General features: G+C 42.3%; 2 protein-coding genes across 4 annotated transcripts in view; one reads left to right on the top strand and one right to left on the bottom strand.

Moving 5' to 3' along the window:
- APPL2 (adaptor protein, phosphotyrosine interacting with PH domain and leucine zipper 2) overlaps positions 1-7,609 on the top strand; it is a 28,684-nt gene extending 21,075 nt beyond the window's left edge. For 2 of the 3 annotated variants that reach the window (XM_033162326.1, XM_033162324.1), the window contains exons 11-21: positions 185-373; positions 689-731; positions 824-880; positions 1,027-1,115; positions 2,018-2,176; positions 2,281-2,333; positions 3,207-3,381; positions 4,711-4,747; positions 4,870-5,010; positions 5,445-5,492; positions 6,524-7,609. In XM_033162326.1, coding sequence (XP_033018217.1) covers positions 185-373; positions 689-731; positions 824-880; positions 1,027-1,115; positions 2,018-2,176; positions 2,281-2,333; positions 3,207-3,381; positions 4,711-4,747; positions 4,870-5,010; positions 5,445-5,492; positions 6,524-6,655 — 1,123 coding nt within the window. In that variant the 3' untranslated portion in view covers positions 6,656-7,609. The remainder of the gene's footprint in view (positions 1-184; positions 374-688; positions 732-823; positions 881-1,026; positions 1,116-2,017; positions 2,177-2,280; positions 2,334-3,206; positions 3,382-4,710; positions 4,748-4,869; positions 5,011-5,444; positions 5,493-6,523) is intronic. The other variant, XM_033162325.1, reaches the window with a different exon arrangement.
- A 220-nt stretch (positions 7,610-7,829) lies between these two features.
- WASHC4 (WASH complex subunit 4) overlaps positions 7,830-21,267 on the bottom strand; it is a 44,812-nt gene continuing 31,374 nt past the window's right edge. The window contains exons 20-34 of the mRNA XM_033162323.1: positions 21,109-21,225; positions 19,803-19,971; positions 19,280-19,434; positions 19,030-19,104; positions 18,824-18,928; positions 17,925-18,059; positions 17,054-17,162; positions 15,592-15,658; positions 14,195-14,281; positions 13,954-14,101; positions 12,309-12,405; positions 10,985-11,181; positions 10,259-10,355; positions 10,059-10,134; positions 7,830-9,327 (exon numbers count right to left, since the gene is read on the bottom strand). Of these exons, the coding sequence (XP_033018214.1) occupies positions 10,067-10,134; positions 10,259-10,355; positions 10,985-11,181; positions 12,309-12,405; positions 13,954-14,101; positions 14,195-14,281; positions 15,592-15,658; positions 17,054-17,162; positions 17,925-18,059; positions 18,824-18,928; positions 19,030-19,104; positions 19,280-19,434; positions 19,803-19,971; positions 21,109-21,225 (1,626 nt within the window). The 3' untranslated portion in view covers positions 7,830-9,327; positions 10,059-10,066. The remainder of the gene's footprint in view (positions 9,328-10,058; positions 10,135-10,258; positions 10,356-10,984; positions 11,182-12,308; positions 12,406-13,953; positions 14,102-14,194; positions 14,282-15,591; positions 15,659-17,053; positions 17,163-17,924; positions 18,060-18,823; positions 18,929-19,029; positions 19,105-19,279; positions 19,435-19,802; positions 19,972-21,108; positions 21,226-21,267) is intronic.

Here is a 21,267-nt window from a genome sequence, read left to right as displayed (position 1 = left end):
AAAAGATAGCAGGAGTCTTAAAATGTGTGCGGTGAAGGGGATGGGTGGGATTTGACCTTAGAAAACACACACTGCTCAGTTCCCTTTCCCGAAAGGATTATTTTTCAGCTGTGGGGAGGGAGTGAATCCTGCTGCTTTGCTGCTGGTGTGATGGTGACGTCGAAGCTCTGGTCTTTTCCTACAGCAAAACAGGCCTGGTGACTACAACTTGGGACAGACTGTACTTCTTCACTCAAGGTGGGAACCTGATGTGCCAGCCCAGGGGAGCTGTTGCCGGGGGACTGATCCAGGATTTGGACAACTGCTCTGTGATGGCAGTCGACTGCGAAGACCGACGTTACTGCTTTCAGATCACCACTCCTACAGGGAAACCGTATGTGTCTTGGGTCTTCTGCTAGGGAACAACTACCCTACCCATCTTTCAGTCTGGCTGCATTAACTGAGTTGCCTTGAGCAACATAAGCATCACCTTTAGGGAGGTCTCTAGTTACCTAAAAAAAATTGGGGTGGGGGGTGGAGGAAGTTCCACTGAGTTTCTGGGAGTCCTTGCACTGCCTTCTGCTAGCTCCATCAAGAAAGGTGAATAGAAATGTAGGTGGCCTGTTAGTTGGCTATGTAGTCTCTGCTTAAAATCCTCTAATGGGGCAAGGAAAGAAAATGATGGGGTGGTTTTTGTTTTCTTTTACAGAGGGATAACCCTTCAGGCAGAAAGCAAGAAAGAATATGAGGAGGTAAACACATTTCGCTTTGTTTCTATTAAAGAAATTAAAATTCCAGAACTAAACCGAAATCTCTGGCATTTCTCTTTCTTTTCCTCTTCTAGTGGATATGTGCAATCAACAACATCTCTCGGCAGATCTATCTTACCGACAATCCCGAAGTGAGTAGGCGGCTTTGAAATGAAATGCTTTGATAATTCAAACAAGTCCCCCCACCCCAAATACAGTAAGATCTCTGATTCAATGTTTGCTTGCTTGGGCAATATCGCACAACTTCCTTTAAGGCTGTGCCTCTGCTTTGCTCCAGGCCGTTGCCATCAGACTGAATCAGACAGCGCTGCAAGCCGTGACGCCAATCACAAGCTTTGGGAAGAAGCAGGAAAATCAACCCCCCAGGTAACATTTTAGCCATCTTAGTCTGGAGGTGTATGGATGCTCCTTGCGCAAAGAAAATTAGCACCTCAGGAAGAAGGAAGGCCAGTCTAACTTTCGACGTGGTGGTATTCTGCAAGCATCACAGTTTTGACAGAGGGAGCAAGTGTTCCCCCTGAAGTGGTCCGTTACATGAAAGGCTGCTCCACAAGTTTCCTGAATGGATAGTTCAGCTGTTACATTCTAATCTACACATGGTAGATAACTGCTACCTGTATCATGCAGTTTCATGTGCAAATTGGATCTTAAGCAGTCCCAACTCTGGGTAAACAACCTTATTGCAGATCTTAGACAAGTGCCGACAGTAACAACATCCAGCACCTATTAAAGATGCATTGCCGGTGCCTTATTTCAGTGGGTTGTGTTCTTTCATTTTATCTGTTATCGTTGGGATTCTCATCTTTTCCTTTCTTGTATGGGGATTATAATATTGATGTTGTTTATTTTGTTGTGCATTGCATCGAGACAGATGGTGGTAGCCGACATAAATGCATTAGGTGGCTCTTGGCGCTTGAGAACCCCGCACAAGGGATTTTGACAGGTGGGCAGTACAACCCACCTGTCCATCAAGAGATGTCATGTGATTGACAGGTGGATTGTCCTGTAAAAGTGGACCCCCACCCTTGCATTATGATTTAGTTCCTGATTATTATGTCTTAGTTCCTTGTTTAAAACACATTTTAACTATCCAAAATTGGATGTTGGTGGTGAGGATGTTTAAATGTCAGCTCAGACCCTGGCTGAATGCTCACCTGTCCGTTCTCACCCAGGTTTTCATTTCTAAGAATCCTCCCTCTCTTCCAGCTCTCACAGCGCTGTCTTTCTCATATGGGGCCATCTTCTCTGTCTCTCTGCTTTTGCTTTAGCCAGGATGTGAAGAATGTGGAGATGCAGAATGACTGGGCAGCCCCAAACGAGCCAGCCAGCATTCCAGAACCCACTGAGTTAATTGCGCCCGGAACGCCAATTCAGTTTGACATTGTGCTTCCCGCAACGGAGTTCCTGGATCAGAACAGGGGTGGCAGGTACAGCCAGTGAGATTTTGACAAAGTGCTCCCTTTCGCATTTGCCTCATTTTCTCAGGTTGGCCATGTAGCCATTAACTCCTGCCCTGTGTGTATTTTAACAGGCGCACAAACCCATTTGGAGAGTCAGAAGATGACAAGAAAGAGGATGAGGCAGGTGAGAACTGACTGGGGATTGCTGTTCATAAACTTTAGTCTTGTTGAGCCCAAAAGCTGTCTAAAATTACAAGGTCTATTGTAAATTTGATCCATGGGGTAAACTCTTCAGTCACAAATGGTGCCCCAGCTGTTTGCTATGGAGCAAAGAGACTTTTTGGGTTGGACCAAGCTTCCTCAACCTCGGCCCTCCAGATCTTTTTGGACTACAACTCCCATGATCCCTAGCTAGCAGGACCAGTGGTCAGGTATGATGGGAATTGTAGTCTCAAAAGATCTGGAGGGCCGAGGTTGAGGAAGCCTGGGTTGGACCATGGTCTGCGTCAAAGAGAGGAGACCCTGTGGCCAGATACTGCTAGTCTACAACTTCCACCATCCTTGACTATGCTGGCTGTGGCATCGACATCTGGAAGGCCACAGGTTTCCCCATCCCTGGTTTGTCTTGTGAAGAACGCCCACCAACCCCCATTCCTGCTGATGGCCAAATGCTTCTGAGTGCTCAAAAGCAGGGGGCAAGGTGATAATAGAAACATTTAGCACCCTTTGTTGTTGTTGGACTCCAACTCCCATCAGTGCCCTCCAGCTTGGCCAGTAGTTAGGGATGATGGGAGCTGGAGTCCAAGAATACAAGCAAGGCCAGAAGTTCTGCATCTCTGCCCTACAAGATTAGAACTGCGACCCATTCACACTTTCCCATCACTGCTTGAAATCAAGAAGTGAGCATCCATAAATGGGAACCTGCCATGAGAACATTCATGTTGAAGAAGAGAAAGCAGCATAGAAGGGGGTAAAATCAGATGTCCTATTAACTCGAGAGGCAGGATGAACAAGGAGAAAATTGCTCTGCTCTCTCTTTTTTATTTCCTTTCCCCAGATTCGCTCTTGCAGCAGATGTTTGTAGTCCGTTTTCTAGGATCGATGGCGGTCAGATCCGACCACACGGTTGAGGTGATCTACGAAGCAATGAGGCAGGTGCTGGCGGCTCGGGCCATCCACAACATTTTCCGTACAACGGAGTCCCACCTCTTGGTCACCAGCAACGACTTGAAGTAAGCAGAACTTCCTTGCTTTTTCTTCTTCTGCATGATCTTTGTTGATTTGAGGTCTGATGAATCTGTGAGCTGATTCTGTGAACGGGCTGGAACTCATGAAAAGGATTACTCTTGGTACTTGCTAAGGGCAGTGGGAGGAGATAACCTTTGCTGATGTCCTGCTCCCCTGTGTCCCTCCAGAGGCCTAGGTGTCCCTGGCTGATGTGAGAGGGAATAGCTCCTCTTCCCTGGTTATTAGGAACCTTTGCTGGATCCAAGGACCTTCTGTTCATTAGGATTCAACTCCTAGTTCTTACTGGCTACAGCATCTTTAATCCCTACCTCTTTTGGAAGTAACTGTCACTGAATCCAGCTTCAAGTGTTACCAATAACGCTAGTTTCTGAAATACTTGCTTCCAAGGAAGCATATCTAGCATGGAAGGGTCAATCAGAGAATCTCTCAACAGTGATAGTGAACTGGTAACCTTTCAAGTGCTGTTGGAGTGCTTTCGGCCGTGGCTAGTGGTCAGGAGTAATGAGCTGCCATACAACATGTGGAGAGCTAAGGACCACAGTGAAGGAAAGCTTTTTGTTGTAGGATGAGGCATAGTGGCATGACATAATAGAAAACCATCATGTTGCTTTTTCATATTGCACTTTTAAGGTCTGGCATGTATGTGGTTTTGCATATACAGTGGTACCTCGGGTTAGACGCTTCAGGTTACAGACTCCACTAACCCAGAAATAGTACCTCGGGTTAAGAACTTTGCTTCAGGATGAGAACAGAAATTGTGCGGCAGTGGCGGGAGGCCCCATTAGCTAAAGTGGTACCTCAGGTTAGGAACAGTGTCAGGTTAAGAACAGACCTCTGGAATGAATTAAGTTCTTAACCCGAGGTACCACTGTACAGTCCAGGGAGTGGGTGGGAATAAATAAAGAGAAGAGGATCATGGCTATCATCAGCCTAAGTTAACTTGCTGAAGGGTTAAAATAATTAAGGATTGGAGGGGGGACCTTAAGGGGGCAACCTTAAAAACTAAATAGATCAATGAAGACTGAGAATGTTTAGCAGCCACAGAATGCTTGTTGGAGAGGCAAAATTGAAAAGGAACACTTGCTCCCCTCCCCTCCCCTCCCCAGTTGTGGGAATGGAGTAATCTGGAAAAGGGCATGGCATCTAGCCATCTCTACTCACTTTCCCTTTTCTCACAAGTAGCATGTGAAGATGTGTCAGCTTTAGGCCCAACTTTCTTGAGCCAGATTAGGGCTCCTGTACTTTCTCTACTGTTAAATCTTGTGAAGGGGACCTAATCTATTTTTTCCCCCTTCCCTTTACACTAACAACAGATTAATAGATCCGCAAACCCAAGTTACGAGGACAAGTGTAAGTATATTCTTCCATTTCTCACAGTACAGAAATGTCAGTTAAGGCTTTAAATGCCAAGTTGCCAGCTAGGAAATGTTTACCTGCTTTAAGTCTTTAAAATTGTGAAACCTGTTTTCCAGTTTGAACTTGCCAGTGTGACACAATTTGCTGCTCATCAAGAAAACAAGAGACTGATTGGGTTTGTGGTTCCCATCTCCGAGTCCCCAGGCGAAGAGTCCATGAGCGCTTATGTATTTGAGAGTAACACCGAAGGCGAAAAGGTCTGGAGATGCGTTTCGTTGCATGGTTTTTAGAATACATTTTGTTCTAATTGTAGTCATCCATAATAAGTCTTAAGTGGGCATTTAGTGAGTTGAGTCCATTTGCTTTGCTTAGTTTGCACACACACTCCCCAAATATTCCTTAGCAATTCCCTTGATCCATTGCCCACTTGCTTAACCCTGTTGTGACCACATTTATAGAAAAATAAGATTCTGAAAGAGAAACATCAGAGTTTATTTGCTATTACCTTGTGCTGCCCTGCTTCGCCATACATGTTTGGCAAGCAACTCGCTAAACTTCCACAAAGCCTATCCCCTGGTCTCAGCTTACTGTCTGGAACTGCTACCACATGCTTCTGATTTTCTGGTGCTCTAACCTGGGTCCTAGGATAACAGAAAAAATTCCTAAGTCTGATCTCTTGCTTCTTCTGCAGATTTGTTATGCAATAAACCTCGGGAAAGAAATAATTGAAGCTCGCAAGGTAATGTTTCACCCTTCCTATCTATACAGTACTGAATCCTGCTTTTAAGCCTGAACTCTGGCCTCTGATTGGTGCCTGGATGCCAGCACTTTGCTTTCCAGCCAGTTCAGTCCTACCTGTGCTTAAAAAGAAAGGAAAGAGGGGAAGTAAAAATTGTAAGGGGCAGGAGGCCATGGTGCCATGTTGGGGATCCCAGAACAATACAGTGAATGGGACAGAGGCAGGAAGCAATCGTGGATGATGAAAAAATCATGACAGAGGTAATGCAGGTACTATAAATTAAGTCTGGGCCTCAAGTTGTGTGTTAACCTGTCACCCAAACAGGAACCTTAACCATCTGTGGTTTTTCTTCTGCTGTTACTTGTTTGGATCCATTTCAGGTCTTCCTGTACGTATTGAGAAATGCAAGTTTCTGCACCAACATTAAATAAAATGCAGTTAAACATAAATTGAATGACAAAGGACTTAACTATTAGTTTCTCTGCATTTTTCAAGTACTGTACACGTTGATTAGCAGAGCATGTTGTACCCATAAAGCTCACAATATCAACCCACTAAGGTAGAGTATACAAATACCATTTTAGCTATACACAGGTGTTGGCAGGTGTGTCACCTTGCTCCTGCGATTTGAGGGGCCCAGAGCTGCACGATGTCACCATGCTATGCACGCCTGTGCTCTGATGCTGCCACAGAACTGGGGGGGGGGGGCACAGGCCCACATAGATGGTGTGCCTGGGTGTCGGCACATTGAAAATGAGCTGCAATTTCAACTTTGTTTTTGCAGCATACTATATAGCCAATCCAAAGCACACAAGGATCCTTCTTGTGGAATGAAGCTTGCTTTAATCTAGTCTTGTCAATTCACTGTTTTATCATCTTGACTTAGAACTCATTTTAGCAGTGCGGTCCAGTGTTGTTTTAAAAGCAGGCAATGAATTAGGTTGCTGAGAACAACTGAGGCCCCCCAATGACACACAATTGCACACCGTTGGATAACTATTCCACTGACTCTCGTTGTGTTTTCATTGCAGGATCCGGAAGCACTAGCTCAGTTAATGTCATCTGTGCCACTAACCAATGATGGGAAGTTCGTGCTCTTGAATGAGCAGTCAGAAGAGGACAACACAGTACAGGGAGATGGGCAGGAGGAGTCAGAAGCATAAGCTGTATTTTTTTAAAAGTAGAAGTGGTGTTGCACATAATAGCCCACACTCTCTCAACTATCCAATGTGAGTACTTAAGAGATAGCATGTGGAGAGCTTGGTCTGGATTTCTGGTGTGGTAAACTGACAATCTTTGAAATTCTTTCCCAGCAACGAGCATGGTCACTTACTGATGGCTACCAGTGATAGTTAAATGTGTTTGCTTCTGTGTGAAGTTTTTAGGCTCTGTTGTACTTCTAAGAGGGATAACAGGAACACTATTTTGAGCTAGGCGGTTTACAGATCTATTTGATAAATCACTTTCCTATTATCTATTTTTATACTTTAATACTGAAAGCTTACTCTAGATAATATCTCTTAAGTGCCTACCATTTTTGCAAGGACCATACTTGTAGAGTCAGTAAAGCAGGCACTCTGCCCTAAAATGAGGTGGCAGGTAGACTAGCAGCTACATGCCTTAACCTCCTCATAAGTCTCAGCCGCTCACATGAGCCAACTAAACCTTTTCTTTTTCATACTGATCTACAAGGTTGGGTTAGTGCCCTTCTAGGTTTAACACGAAGGAGGCTTGCTCAAGAGTAAGCCCAGTTCAGTGGGGGGTGTGTGTTTATAACCTAGGTGGAGGCAGCCTGAGATGCACTTGTGTGACTTAGAAAAGAAAGCAGATGTCAAGACTGCATGGCTCTCCATACAAGGACCAAACTAAGCCTATTATTGTCTGTATGATCTTACCAGTGTGACATTGATGCTTCTGGGATGAGCAGTACTGTAGTGGGAGATGTTCTGGGTTTACTATCTTAAATTCAAGTAACATTCAAGAACAGAGCCAGCTCTAATGAAGTTCACCTGATTCCCTGACCCTGGTGGATATTTTTAATGTTAACAAGCAGGGTCCACATTTTGCAATGCAACTATTTAGCAATAATGCTAGAGTAAAGTCTTATTTGAACTAAACTGAATGGTGTGAATGTTTGGAACTATGGTCGCTTAACTTGTCCTGGCTTCAGAAAAGAGGACATAAACATTCTAACAACTCTTCCTAAGCATGGAACTATAGCGTTTGCACTATAAAACCTCAGGCTCTTCTTCTGGTGTCAATATGCCATCTGAAAGATGCAACTTTTTAGCTGCTTTATGAAAACTAAAACCAGTCTCAGACTAGGTACACACAAAGTAAAATAAATCCACTTTCCAAAGTTACATTTATTAACAGTATGTACAGAATATCAAACAGAACAAAAGAAACCTGAGATAATGAAACAAAATGAATTAGAGCAAGACATGTTAATATTTGGTCCCCTTCCTTCCTGAGATTTTGAACTAACTGATTCAGATGGGACTGGTCAAATTTTTTTCAATGACAACATGTAGCACGACTCAAACATACAAGTGCACAGTCAAAAAGTATTAAGATAGCATTGCTGTATTGACCCATTTTACCATTCCTGCTAGGCTAGATAAGCTTATTATTAACAGTCATTTTAAGCCTACGAAATGTATGCTCCCGGGGTTTGTTCTTCTGTTAGAGGAAGAGGCTTATAGGTCCATATCCTGTTAATTCATGAAGAGGAGGATCCTGACAATTCAACCATGCATAAGAATTTGAAAAGACGACTTCCCTTTATTTCTGGCTTTTGCAAACTGAGCCTATGAAAAAGTGGCCATAGGTGTTGCTTTCATGTTTGAAAACAGCATTTAAAGGTGGAAAGGGTAAAGGAAAAATAGTACCTCCGTATCTTTTTAGTGCTGCTGTTTTTGCTTTTAACATAGCTGCAGGTATTCACAATTTTAACCCATCACATGTACATACTATGTGATGAAGTATAAGATCCTATGCCATGGCACCAGAAGGAATGTATTACTACTTGCTCAAAAAAAAAAAAAAAATGTAAACTGGAAGTCACATTGAAGACTTAAAACTGTTCACCTATTAAATTGGTTTACATGATGAAAAATGTTCAGAGTGCAGTTAACTACCATTCTATATTCACAAAGAAAGCCATAGCACTGTACATATGTATATATTCACAGAAGCAAAGCATGTACATGAGTTTAGACCCCAATGAAGGCTACAGATGTTTGTTTTTATGAGTCACCAAGACCATGTTAGTTTGGTTAGCACTGCACAATTCAGGCACATGGGATGCCCTAAACTAAGGATTTCCAAATTAGAGGTCAAAAAAGCAGAAATGACAATGAATGTTTATTATAACAGAGAAGTGCCTTAAATTTACATGTTTGTACAGTGTCAGTCTCTGAAAGACAGAGACTGGCCCTCTTAAGTTGGCATGTTCTTTGGATTCCAAAGGTCTATGAACTATGACAGATTTTTAAATGGGGACATTAGTGCTGAAGTGAATACAGACAGAATTAAGCAGCAACTGCAATGTCAAGGTTGTGATTAAATCAAACGCAAAATATTTTTTAAAAAGTTATTGAACTGAATCAAAATAAGACACCGGATCTCCTTGACAAAAATAATACATTAGGCTAAACAAGATTTCAGTGAAACGTCAACAGAAAGGATGAACTGTAATTTTTTTTTTAGTTGTGAGAGTATGGATTACTCTACAGTTCATGGCACTTCTGGGTCACTATCAGATTTAGAAGGTGAAAAGTTCCATGCCAGTTTGGTCCCATCTGTTTCAACAAATCACCATTGCTCTGTATGTCTATAAAACAGAAAGCAAAAAAGGAGTTGAAGATGTATTGCATATTCTGCTCGTATTTTAACAATTTAAACATGTTAAGCAGCTCCCAACAATTCATATTAACCTCCTTTGCAATAAGAGATGGCAAATACAATGGTGATTCCTTACAAACCAGGTAGGAATCTATAGCACTTCATTCTGTCTAACTAGGGCTGCACCAATTACCTGCTAGTTTTGCTTCTTTTCTTTTTGCTCAAACTAGCTATTTTGGTAGAGCAGAAGTTTATCTTAAAAGCCACTCTGATGATGATGGTGATATATTTATTAATATGCCACCTTATTCCCTGAGGGGACTCAAGGCGGACTACAGACAGAATTGATTAAAAAACAATGGAATATTAATGGAATTTAAACTATATACATATATAAAGTCTGTTTAAAATATCATGCCAATATCCACCAGTTTTCTTCCTGTTCTGCACCACCACCACCCCGCCATCTGCTCTGCCCCCAGTAATCGGGAATCACATCATGGAGGGACCAATACCACAGTGCTAAATACCAGTGTGATATTATCCCTGGCAACGTGAGAGCAGTTTAAAGAAATGAACATTTTTCCAAGACCGCCAAAAGATCTGCAGAACACAGGGAGTAATTTCAGCTTAAGCGTAACTGTTATTCTTAGTGATCACCAGTACACTTTTACAAATTTGGGGTTGCACAATTACATCATACAGAACCAAAAGGCATACCAAGGCTCTCATTTCACAACAGGATCTGCAGAACTAGAGTTGGACAGGTCCCCATTGCTTGTTTTTCCTGGTTCTTCTGAAATACAAAAGAGGTAGAACATCACAAGAATTTTATATTCTCAGCACTGCTTTTACAGTGCTTTTGTTTTTAACCACAAACATGACTTTCCCAGAAACAAGATTTTTTCTTTTTTACTAACCTCTGTCTTTTTTCTCTTGATTTTCTTCTGCTGCAGTTTTATCAGCTCTAAAAAAGATCCTTGCGCTGCTTAGTGAGAAATAAAGCAGTTCAAACTCCTATGAAAAATTAAAGAAATTCTCAGCAAGTCTTAGCATGCCACAGAATGAGAATCTTCACAGTACCTGATTAAAGTGCACTGATACCAGAAACCCCCTAAATGACAATTACAGTGCTTCCTAATTTTTATCTGCACTATCAATTGCACTGGTTTTTTATTGATCAAATACGGGGAAAGGCAGAACTACACTTTCAAAATCAAAATCTGCTTCATACCTGACACAGTACTAGTAATTTGGACATTTCCACTTTGTCTCTGCAGGTTTGTTTTTTAAATGATCCTGCAGAACTTTCCTTCCACAATAACTATTTCTATCATCAGCTAGTTGTAAAGGTGCATGTACAGATTGCCACTCTCTCTGCTTAACTGCAGCCTATTTTCACGCTTAAAGGGTTTCATGGAAGGGTAGATTCAGGTGTGATGCCCACTAATTAAATGTTAGGGGGAAAGCTGTAGCTTTGTTATCAAAAAGAGTGGCATTTCTAAGTAGGGCTGGGGAAGACTCCTGCCTGGAACTCTGGAGGGCCACTGCTGGTCACGTTGGATAATTCTAAGCAACATGGATGATGTGATATGGTACAAGGCAGCTTTATATATTCTTAAATGCGTTGTGACAGAGACCGATACCTGCAAACAAACTTCCAGTCGCTTGTGAGTAAGGTTCATAGTCTGTAGCAGCTTTTCATCTTGGACAGCTGATTGAACGTTCTGTTGTTTTGCTAATGCTCTGATCTCTCTCACGTATTTCTCTCGAACTGACTGGAACCAATGGAGAGAGTCAAATTCTTGGTACTGGTCCAAAAGCTTCAGAATGTAAGCTACACCTGCAGATTAAAAAACAAAAACAAAGAAACAAGTCGTTCAAGTTAAGCACCCCATTCTTCAAAGCAGTAAAAATTTACAAACGTATTCTGCACATGCACCTCAAATTGGCCTTTGATCATTAATATCAGAATCATCTTCTCACCAGCTCTATTTCCCCCCTCTCTACAAGTCTTCAGAGTTGTATGCTTGTTATACAAGGCTTACATAGTGGTACATTTCAATATTTATTCATTTACATTTTTTTAAAAGCTGGTTTTCTGCCCAAAGAAGGTTCATGATCAAGTTTGCATCTCTGCTCATAGGGGAAGAGAGTACGGTGAAAAATTGAAAAGGGTGGCAAGGGGCCCATTTTTCAAAATCCTCTCCCCAATCTGCTTTGGGTCCACTCAATAACAGTGTGAGAGAAGAAACTTCACCTGTGTGACATTTGCCAGAAGCACTTGAATGTTTGCAAAATCCATTACCGATTGAAGAAAGCAAAGCCTACTCAATCATCATCCGCTGAGGTAACTCCATGGGGAAAAACAAAATAAAAAACAAAAAATTCCTTCCAGTAGCACCTTGGAGAACAACTAAGTTTGTTCTTGGTATGAGCTTTCGTGTGCATGCACACTTCTTCAGATCTGAGGTGCAACTGGAAGGAATTTTTTGTTTTGTTTTGTTTTGACTATGGCAGACCAACACGGCTACCTACCTGTAACTGGATCCATGGGGAAAAACTCGATTCTCTACCCCCCCCCCTCACCTCAACACTGCTCACTGACCACCTAGCTAAGGATGCATCTTTTCTGTATAACTATCTTGTCGGGCGCACTTTGAATACACTTAGCTGAGAGCTATATATGCTCACGTATGAAGATACTTCATACATGTCAGATTTTTGAACCACCTAGAACAGTTCTCTGGCGGTCAGTAACTCTCCAGGATCTCAAGCAGATATATCCTTTTCGCAATTCCACAAGCCCAGATCCTTTTGACTGGAGAAACCAGGGATTAAACATGGACTTTCTGCATGCACGGCATGTGCTCTACCACTGAACTATGGCCCCTTCCATATAAAACCTCAAAACCTGCAATTTATGATAGTTACCCATGCAAGAAGACTCAATATGGTTCCTGAACTCACCCATGGCAAAACCATCATCGGTGAAAGCTGCACCAGCTTTGTTCTTCTTATTCAGCTTCTCCTTGCAGCTGATTGAATGCTCTATGAAGTTGAGAGCCTAAAAACAAGACACAAGGAGTTGCTCCAAAAGGCAGCAAGTTCTCAGGTAACTGCCTAGCTCCCATGCATGTTGGGTGACAGAGCTCTTCTGTCATCCCACTACTTGAGGAGAGGTCTTCATGAATTCATTCAAATTCAGAGCATATCCTACCAGTCAGTCAAATATGATTTTCCCCCCACAGGCCAGACTGATAGCCTACTTTTCTCACCAGATTTTTCAGATGGGGATTTTGGGGGAGCAAATGTTGCCCATGACAGAATGTGGTGTTCTCATACAATAATTGCTAGCTGTCTGGAGATTTACAGTCCCTTCTAGAGCAGTATTTAAACATTCTCCAAATACAGTGGTACCCTGCAAGACGAATGCCTCGCACAACGAAAAACTCGCAAGACGAAAGGGTTTTGCGATTTTTTTTTAGTTGACCCGCAAGACGAATTTCGTCTATGGCCATGCTCCGCAAGACGAGGCATTTGTCTTGTGCAGTACCACTGTTAGCCCGCTCTCCCCACACCCAGCTTCCTGCCGCCGCTCACTTACCGCTCTCCGCTGCACGGTTCTGGGCGCCTGCCTCCTCCTGCCATGTCCAGCTGCCTCGGGAAGCCAGCAGGAGGAGGAGATGGCCTGCCGGATCGGCGCCCAGCAGGGCCGCGTGCCCCGAGGCAGCTGGACACTGCAGGAGGAGGCAGAGAACCGTGCGGCGGAGAGCGGTAAGTGAGTGGCGGGGGCAGGGGGAAGCCGGGTGTGGGGAGAGCGAGCGGCGAGAGTGCCCCCTCCCCGCGGGCCCAGCGGAAGCCCCAGCCCGGCCCCGACTCCTGCTGCCTGCACCGAGGGGGAGAGCGAGCAGCAAGTGGCCACCGCTCACTCACCGCTCTCCCCGCTTGCTCGGTCCAGGCGGCAGGAGGCTCCGGCTGGGCCCAGCCAGGCCCAATCCCCCCCCCCTGCTGCTGCCGGCAACAAGCTCTCCCCGACTTTTTTTCCCATAGGAACGCATTAATTAAATTTCAATGCATTCCTATGGGAAACCGTGCTTCGCAAGACAAAATTTCCGCAAAACGAAAAGACTTGCAGAACGAATTAATTTCGTCTTGCGAGGCACCACTGTAAATATATATATTACAAATCCCCTCAAGCATTTTTTGGGGGGAGGGGAACAGAAGTATTTTTTTTAAAAAAATTGTTATTCAAGATTATTTATATCAATATCAGAGTCTGATTATCAATTCATCTAGCCAGTCACTTGGTGTCCGTCTGCTCATTCAGACACAAGTATTTCCCAGCCGTGTTAGCATTCCTTGTTAAAGGGCTTCAAGCTAACGGTTCAGCCTGTAACTTTCTACATGAAAAGGACATGCTTTTTATGGATACCAGTACAACAATGGCATATAACACGCCCCCCCATACCCTAGTGGAGGGGGGCAGTTCATATGGTGATTTAATAAACATAGTGCAACCTTACATAAAATTACCAGTTTCAACACAAGCACATCCTGCACATGTAACTAAATGGCTTATCGTTTAAACCAACCAAGAAAGATCAAAACTAACCAATGGTGGAACAATTATGTAAAAGTTGCGTAGGTGCATGTTCTTTGAACTGCGAAACTCAGGAGCAAACACATCCACAAGCATTTTGAAATACTCTGTGCCTTCTGCAGAATTGCGTGTGAGATCACTAAGTACGGAATCCAGTTGCCTATAAAACAGAGATACACTTGAAAATGCTTTGAGGCGGTTTTTAAAGGAACAGTTCGTGCAAGAATTTTGTCAATGCATCAAGTAAGGTTACCTGGCTGCTTTTTGTGTTTCTTCAGCAAGACCTTCCTCTTTCACAAGTTCTTCAAAATTAATGATATCTTCAATATCAGGAACAAACCTACAAGTTTCATATGCAATTCATTCATTCACAATTATATTATCATGATTTGTATAAAAACACTAACTTACATTACTTTGGTTCAGATCTTTATCACAAGCTTGCTTTTATTTTTACACTATGACCAAAGGTTTGCTATCTAAAATAGAACCCTGACCTCCACGCTGCTTGATTCTCTGGCTCACAAATCCCATGGAATGGCTTTCTAGTCTAACCAAGAGGAAAAAAGAATATGGTAAGGATGAGCATGATTTGGGGGGAGCAGGGAGTATTACATAGTGTATGCAAACTATCAAGATTGCTCATAGCCTTCCATAATACTTTACATTGAATCTATATATAACCTCACACAGATTTGATTGAAATAAAACTATCCAAAACTGAGAAGACATACAGTGGTACCTTGGAAGTCAAACGGAATCTGTTCCAGAAGTCCATTCGACTTCCAAAACGTTCGAAAACCAAATCACGGCTTCTGACTGGCTGCACGAAGCTCCTGCACTGTCCTGCAGCCAATCAGAAGCCATGGAAGACCAAATCACGGCTTCTGCAGCCAATCAAGCCACTGAAGCCCCGCCGGACGTTCGGGTCCCAAAAGAACATGCGCAAATCAGAACAATCACTTCCGGGTTTGTGATGTTTGGGAGCCAAAACATACGAGTTCCAGGGCATTCGACAACCAAGGTACAACTGTATTATGTCCTTCCCCCTCACCATATTTCTCATCAAAACCTTCAAATATCAAGTTCATCAGGAAAAAATGTTTATATAAAATAAGCAAATTAAATTTACTGAACAGACTGGCAGAATTTATTGTAAGCACTGTACTCTTGTGGTACAGAACAAGAGCAACTCAGTTCCTCCATTTGTACACTACTGCATGCAGCAGTGCTGCACATGCGCACTAGTGTAGGACCCATTCCCATGCATTAACAGCAAGGCATGCAACAGAAAGGAAAAACAGAACCAAAAGGAGCTACAAAGTCTTTACAGCACGGATGGGGAACTTTTTTTTTCTCCTGTCGTGGGCCAGATTCCCTGCATACTAGTGGTGGGTGGAGCCAGAGCTAAACACATGCAGAGTTTGCAGCTCTGCAGTTCTCTGCCAGCCAGTCTCTCTCACATCCACACACACCTCATACAAGAAGAGGTGATTCCCAAGAGATGGTACACAGTGCAACAGTGGGCCTGCAGTGACCAGGGGGGTGGCATGAAAATAGGTTAGAGGTGGATGTGGTATGTGGGATACAGGTTCCCCACTTTGCTTCACAGAAGCATAGACAAACAAGCTGAAGTCTTTGGTTGCATACCTAATTGCACTACTACAGCAATGAAGTCCACCAGATCTTATCATTCGGACGTAGCCCATGGCATTCCCTTTAAAAATAAAATATATAGGCAGCATGAAATGTAAGTACCTGAAATTAAGTAACCGAGCACTCAGAATTTAATGACATTAAGTCCATTTAGAAAGTTAAAACCTGTTGGAGACATCTGATAAAGCTGTATCTCCCCATCACCCCCACACAATACTATTTCATCTGTAAATAAACAAGTCCTAGTGAAAGAATACACTGGCAACCATAAGTAGTGCCCTTTACAGAATGTTATAGTGAAGACTAATGTGCATATTTTTCCATGTTAATTTGGAAAGATGTAAGCACTGTATAGCCAATGCGTTTAGTTAATCTAGTCCATTGCAATTTGTTAGACTTCAAAGTACAGTGGTACCTCTGGTTACGAACTTACAGTCATACCTTGTTTTCGGCTGGGATCCATTCCAGAGCCCCAGCCACTAGCCAAAAAGGATGTGTGGCAAACCCGGAAGTAACCCATTCTGGTACTGCCGGGTTTGCCACAGACGTTCGCTGGAATGGATGCTAGACAAGACAGACATTCGCGGAGGTATTACTGTAATTTCTTTCCAGAGGTCCGTTCTTAACCTGAAACCGTTCTTAACCTGAGGTACCATTTTAGCTAATGGGGCCTATCACTGCAGCCAGCACGTGATTTCTGTTCTCATCCTGAGGTAAAGTTCTTAACCCGAGGTACTACTTCTGGGTTAGCGGAGTCTGTAACCCAAGGTGTTTGTAACCAGAGGTACCACTGTACTTGGTTTTGGTTAGGTTGCGCTCACTGTCTTTTATAATTTAATAAAGTGAACAGAATTTTAGGTTTCAGGGCTGAAAGAACAACACCAGGGATGTCCAACAGGTAGATCACAATCTACTGGTAGATCCCCGGGAAGATTTGGTAGATCGTGGTCGATGGGTGGGTCCCTTTCCTTAGCCCCCTTGCCCCGCCTTCCATTGTTGCACGATCTGCAGAACGGAAGACGGAGTTTACTGAGTGAGGCTGTTCGTTTCCCCAGCAATTTGTTGTTCCTCTTTTTACAAAACAACTAAAATCGGGGCTTTCCTCCTCCCTAAAAAAGCTCAACAACTTTGACCTGAACCCCCCCAAAATGGGGGCAGGTCACTGTCAGTTTTTAATTCTGCAAGTAGATTGCCGTCTCTTGGGAGTTGGCCACCCCTGAACTACACAATTACTTCCTTGGGCCAAAGGAAGCTTCTGCTTTTTGGACACCTACCCTGCCCCAACTTTGACAAGCTACTTTTGAAACTGAGACAACTTCCCAAGTGACAGAATATGGGAACTGCTGTTCCAAGGAAAAAATGTAAACAAGCCCGTTAGGTATGCCCAGTTCCACTCGATAGCTCTTTGGATGCTAGCAATATATCTCAATATAGTGTTTACGATATATTTTCATACCTATCTGACTTATTAGTTGCCTGAACTGGTCAAGGTAACTTTGTCCATCAGGTGTAATTCCAAGTTTTCTGATCCCTCGGTTGAATTTCTCTGCTCTCTCAAAGGGGTACTAGAAAAATTATTTTAAGATTGAAGAAATACATTAAGTAACTTGAAATATCTTTTATCAGCCCCACTGTATTTTTCCAAACACCCAAACACTTTTGTTCTTCTAAAATAGTAGGAAAAAGTACAGTATGAAGAAGACTGATTGTCCCCCCCCCCCGGTTGATGACATTTCCCCAGTGACCCTTATATTTTAGTAAACCAAAATATGTACAGTTCGAAAGCAAATATCCATCTCTCTTGGAACCACATTTTAGTAAGATCTGTTACCTTGCAAAACATTTTAGAACATTCAAAATGTGAGTTTTGCAGCTAAAGGGAGATGCACAACTTATTTTAGACATATATTGCTTCTGTGCATTTAGGTCAGTAAATGGAACCTGCAACAAAATGCTACAATTTATCCTCCCTCCTAACGTGAGCAGGTGGGTGTGAATAGGTGGATCCTCCCTCCAAGCACAGATTCTATCCCCATGTTCCATTTTTCTTTTCCAATCATTGAGTAATTCTGTGGGTACTCAATGAATTCATTAGGCTATTTGAGGCTTTTCCAAGCCTCAAGATTCCTCTTCGTTTCCCAGTGTCCCAATTTTGGATACACTCCTGACAGCATTCACCGCCAAATTCACTATCAGAAGGAGTGGCGTTGAAGGAAAATAGAAACCAGACTTTTATAATTATATTTAAATGGGTAGTGTTTATCTCGAGAGACTGAAATCAACTATCAATCTTGTAGTTCTTAGCAATGGTTTCACAAACAACATACCTTGTGGTCATTTTGATCTTTAACTTCCCTAAAGAATCTGATATCTTTGATCAATCTGGATTTGATGTGCTCGTCATACATGAACTGGCTGAAGATATAAAATTTCTTTCTCAGAAACTGGTATGTGAAATTTACCTGAAGAAAAGTAGGAAAAAGTACAGTATGACGAAGACTGATGCCCCCTGTTGAAGACATTTCCCCAGTGACTTGTGACACTGGTCCCAAGACTCAGAACCATCAATAGCTCACTATTGCTCACAGTCCTACCCAAGTCAATATGTTTTGCTACTCTGAGCTTTTGTTAATCTGAGCATTTGTTAATCTGAAGTTACTGTGTGAGTAAGTGAACAGCAGAAGGCATTCTTAGCTGGACAAATAATCCTAAATAGGACATGGGAGAGAAAAGTCATCAGGAATTGGGGCTTACACATCACAACTTATCCCCTTAAAATTGTGCAGAAGAAGACAACAATGATAATGTAAATATACTCCCACCCCCTCACTGCACACTACTGCATCTCATCTTACTGTCTGGAAATTGCCACACTAGGGTGAGATGGAAAGGAGAGAGGAAAGGAGCTGGGCTGGCATACTGATATCACCATTGCAAAATACTGTTAATTGGCATCTTGCACAAACAAATTTATGAACTATCATAATTTGAAAAAATGAAAATGCTCGTTTCATATTGTTTAATCTCATCTTTTTTCTCAGAGTATTTTGAAATTTGCTCCTCTTACATACACAGGTGTACTCTTTGTGCTCAAATTAACACAGCATGTGAAACCACTTTCCTCCAATTGCTTGTGCTGTACAGTATTGTTCACAATGCAGTTTTAAATAAAAGGTCAGTAAATGCCAGCTCAGCACCTGCTCTGGGAATAACACAAAATACTCACAGTTGTGTTCATGATTCCTGTGCCATGTGTTCGAATTGAATTAGCAATGTGCCTTATATTTATGGTGTTCAGATGCTTGTTATTGCTGATTCTCTCAATGAAGATCTGCAATTAAACAATTGCTATAGAATTATAATAGCTATTAAATGGAAATCAGCAGCAATAAGATTTGCTTTTTAAAGCGTAGACATACCCCCTGCCCTCACCTGATTATTGAGATTGTAGAGGTAACGGGATACAAATACATGTATATTCCTCATAATTTCCAGAACATCAAGTCCCTGAAAAAACAGTAGGCAATTTAACTACACCACGCCTGGAAAGAATCCAAATATGTACTGTTATTTGAAACTTCTAAAAAGCAAAAACACCAGAAGCGTTAAGTACCGTACTTCAGCAAGTCACAAAATCCTGCTTTTAAAAAAATACAGAGACACTAGCATAAACATGATGTACCTGTTCTAAAGTCTGACTAGGAAGATGTGCTTCTGTCATAGTTAAACCATAGCGCTGCGTTGCTAAATTCCTCATCTCGCTATAGGTGGCCCAGTCATGCAGAGCTACTGTAGTAAGGTTGTAGAAAGTCTTGTCTAGGTAATGCGTCACATAGGCTGCAAAAAGGGGGGGGGGAACAGACAGCCATTTTCACAATGAATAGTTGGGAGAAAAGGGCAGAGGACAAGAGAAGGAAAACATATTCATCCCAACTCTAACATGGTTTAGAATTCTTAATAATAATAATAATAATAATAATATATTATTATTATTTATACCCCACCCATCTGGCTGGGTTTCCCCAGCCACTCTAGAAATAAAGTAACATTAGAAATGCTTTGAGTAAAAGTACCTGCTGGAGCTACACTGATCATATCAGCATATTGAGGAAGGTTTCCTCAAAAAAGCAGAGAGACAGGAGGGATATATTTTACTTCACAGAAAAAGCATTAAGCTTTGAAAGTGAACATTAATTAAAGCCTACCTTTGATATCTATGAACCGATTGAAAAAACGAATTGGGTTCAAGGTGAAGAAGTGGGCAAGGTCTTTCATCCCAACTCTGAATGGATTTCTGTCATCTAGTTTCAAGTGTGTGTGCACAGAAAGGCGAAGGTCCTTTTCTATTTCTTTGCATAGTTTGTCCAGGAGGTGCTGCTCAAATAAAAGTCACAACAAACACTATTTTCATGGGGTGGAAACTAATCTTCACAAAACATTTATTCTTCAATAAAGTTGTTCTGCAAAGAAACAGGAGATCCAAAAAGATGGTTTTCCTTCTCTGATGGGGGACTAAATTGGATTATTTTTAATTCAATATTAGGATGAAAAAGTGAGTTATTGCATATACTCTGTGCAGACAAAGTAGTATCCCCTAACCCTCTGGAGCAGATTTTGAGGGTGCACAAGGGGCTGCAAATGAAAGGAGAGAAGGAGGAAGTTTTGTTGCACAAACAGAATGACAGTGTTGGATATAACCCACACACTCTAAATACTGGCCATTCTCCCCAAAGGTTTGGTGGCTGTTGGTCACTTAAAATGTAAACAGTACATTATGTATGTTAATTTGTTTTTGTTTTTTTTGTTTTTTTTAAAAAAGCCCTGCCTTAGAAGCTAACTCTACACAAGATGCAAAGGAAAAGAGGAGGGACAACTGAATAGGAAATTAGAATATGCAGTGTAATATAAACACTACATATCATACAAGTACATAACCACAACTCAACAAATGTTAGGTAAAGGTAAAGGAACCCCTGACCATTAGGTCCAGTCGTTTCCGACTCTGGGGTTGCGGCGCTCATCTCGCTCTATAGGCCGAGGAGCCGGCGTTTGTCCGCAGACAGCTTCCGGGTCGTGTGGCCAGCATGACTAAGCCACTTCTGGTGAACCAGAGCAGCGCACGGAAACGCCATTTACCTTCCCGCTGGAGCGGTACCTATTTATCTACTTGCACTTTGACGTGCTTTCGAACTGCTAGGTGGGCAGGAGCAGGGACCTAGCAATGGGAGTTCACCCAGTCACAGGGATTCGAACCACCAACCTTCTGATGAACAAGCCCTAGGCTCTGTGGTTTAACCCACAGCGCCACCTGGGTCCCAAATGTTAGCATACACCTAATGCAGAGGAATAATTGAGGAAAAATGAGACCAGAGCAATAAAGAATGTGAGTTTCTATGAACTTTAAGAATTTTGAGAATTCCAACAGAAATCCTCAACAGTGGCAGATTTACATATTCTCAGATTGCTCTGTACTGCTTTCATTGAAAGTAAATAAAATGCTTGCAGTATCACCTTGTTTAAAACATCCATGATTTCTTTGTCATAGCTTTCCAAAAGTATTTCATGGGACTCCAAGTGCCTTGAATGCATCATAGCAGGTACACAATCCCGCAATGCACTAAACATGTACTGTAAAAAAAGTTGCAAATTAATAAAGAACCCGAGCAACAA

The sequence above is a fragment of the Lacerta agilis genome, chromosome 10 (genome assembly GCF_009819535.1).
Source record: "Lacerta agilis isolate rLacAgi1 chromosome 10, rLacAgi1.pri, whole genome shotgun sequence".
NCBI lineage: Eukaryota > Metazoa > Chordata > Lepidosauria > Squamata > Lacertidae > Lacerta > Lacerta agilis.
This window is presented reverse-complemented; position numbering and strand designations above follow the sequence as displayed.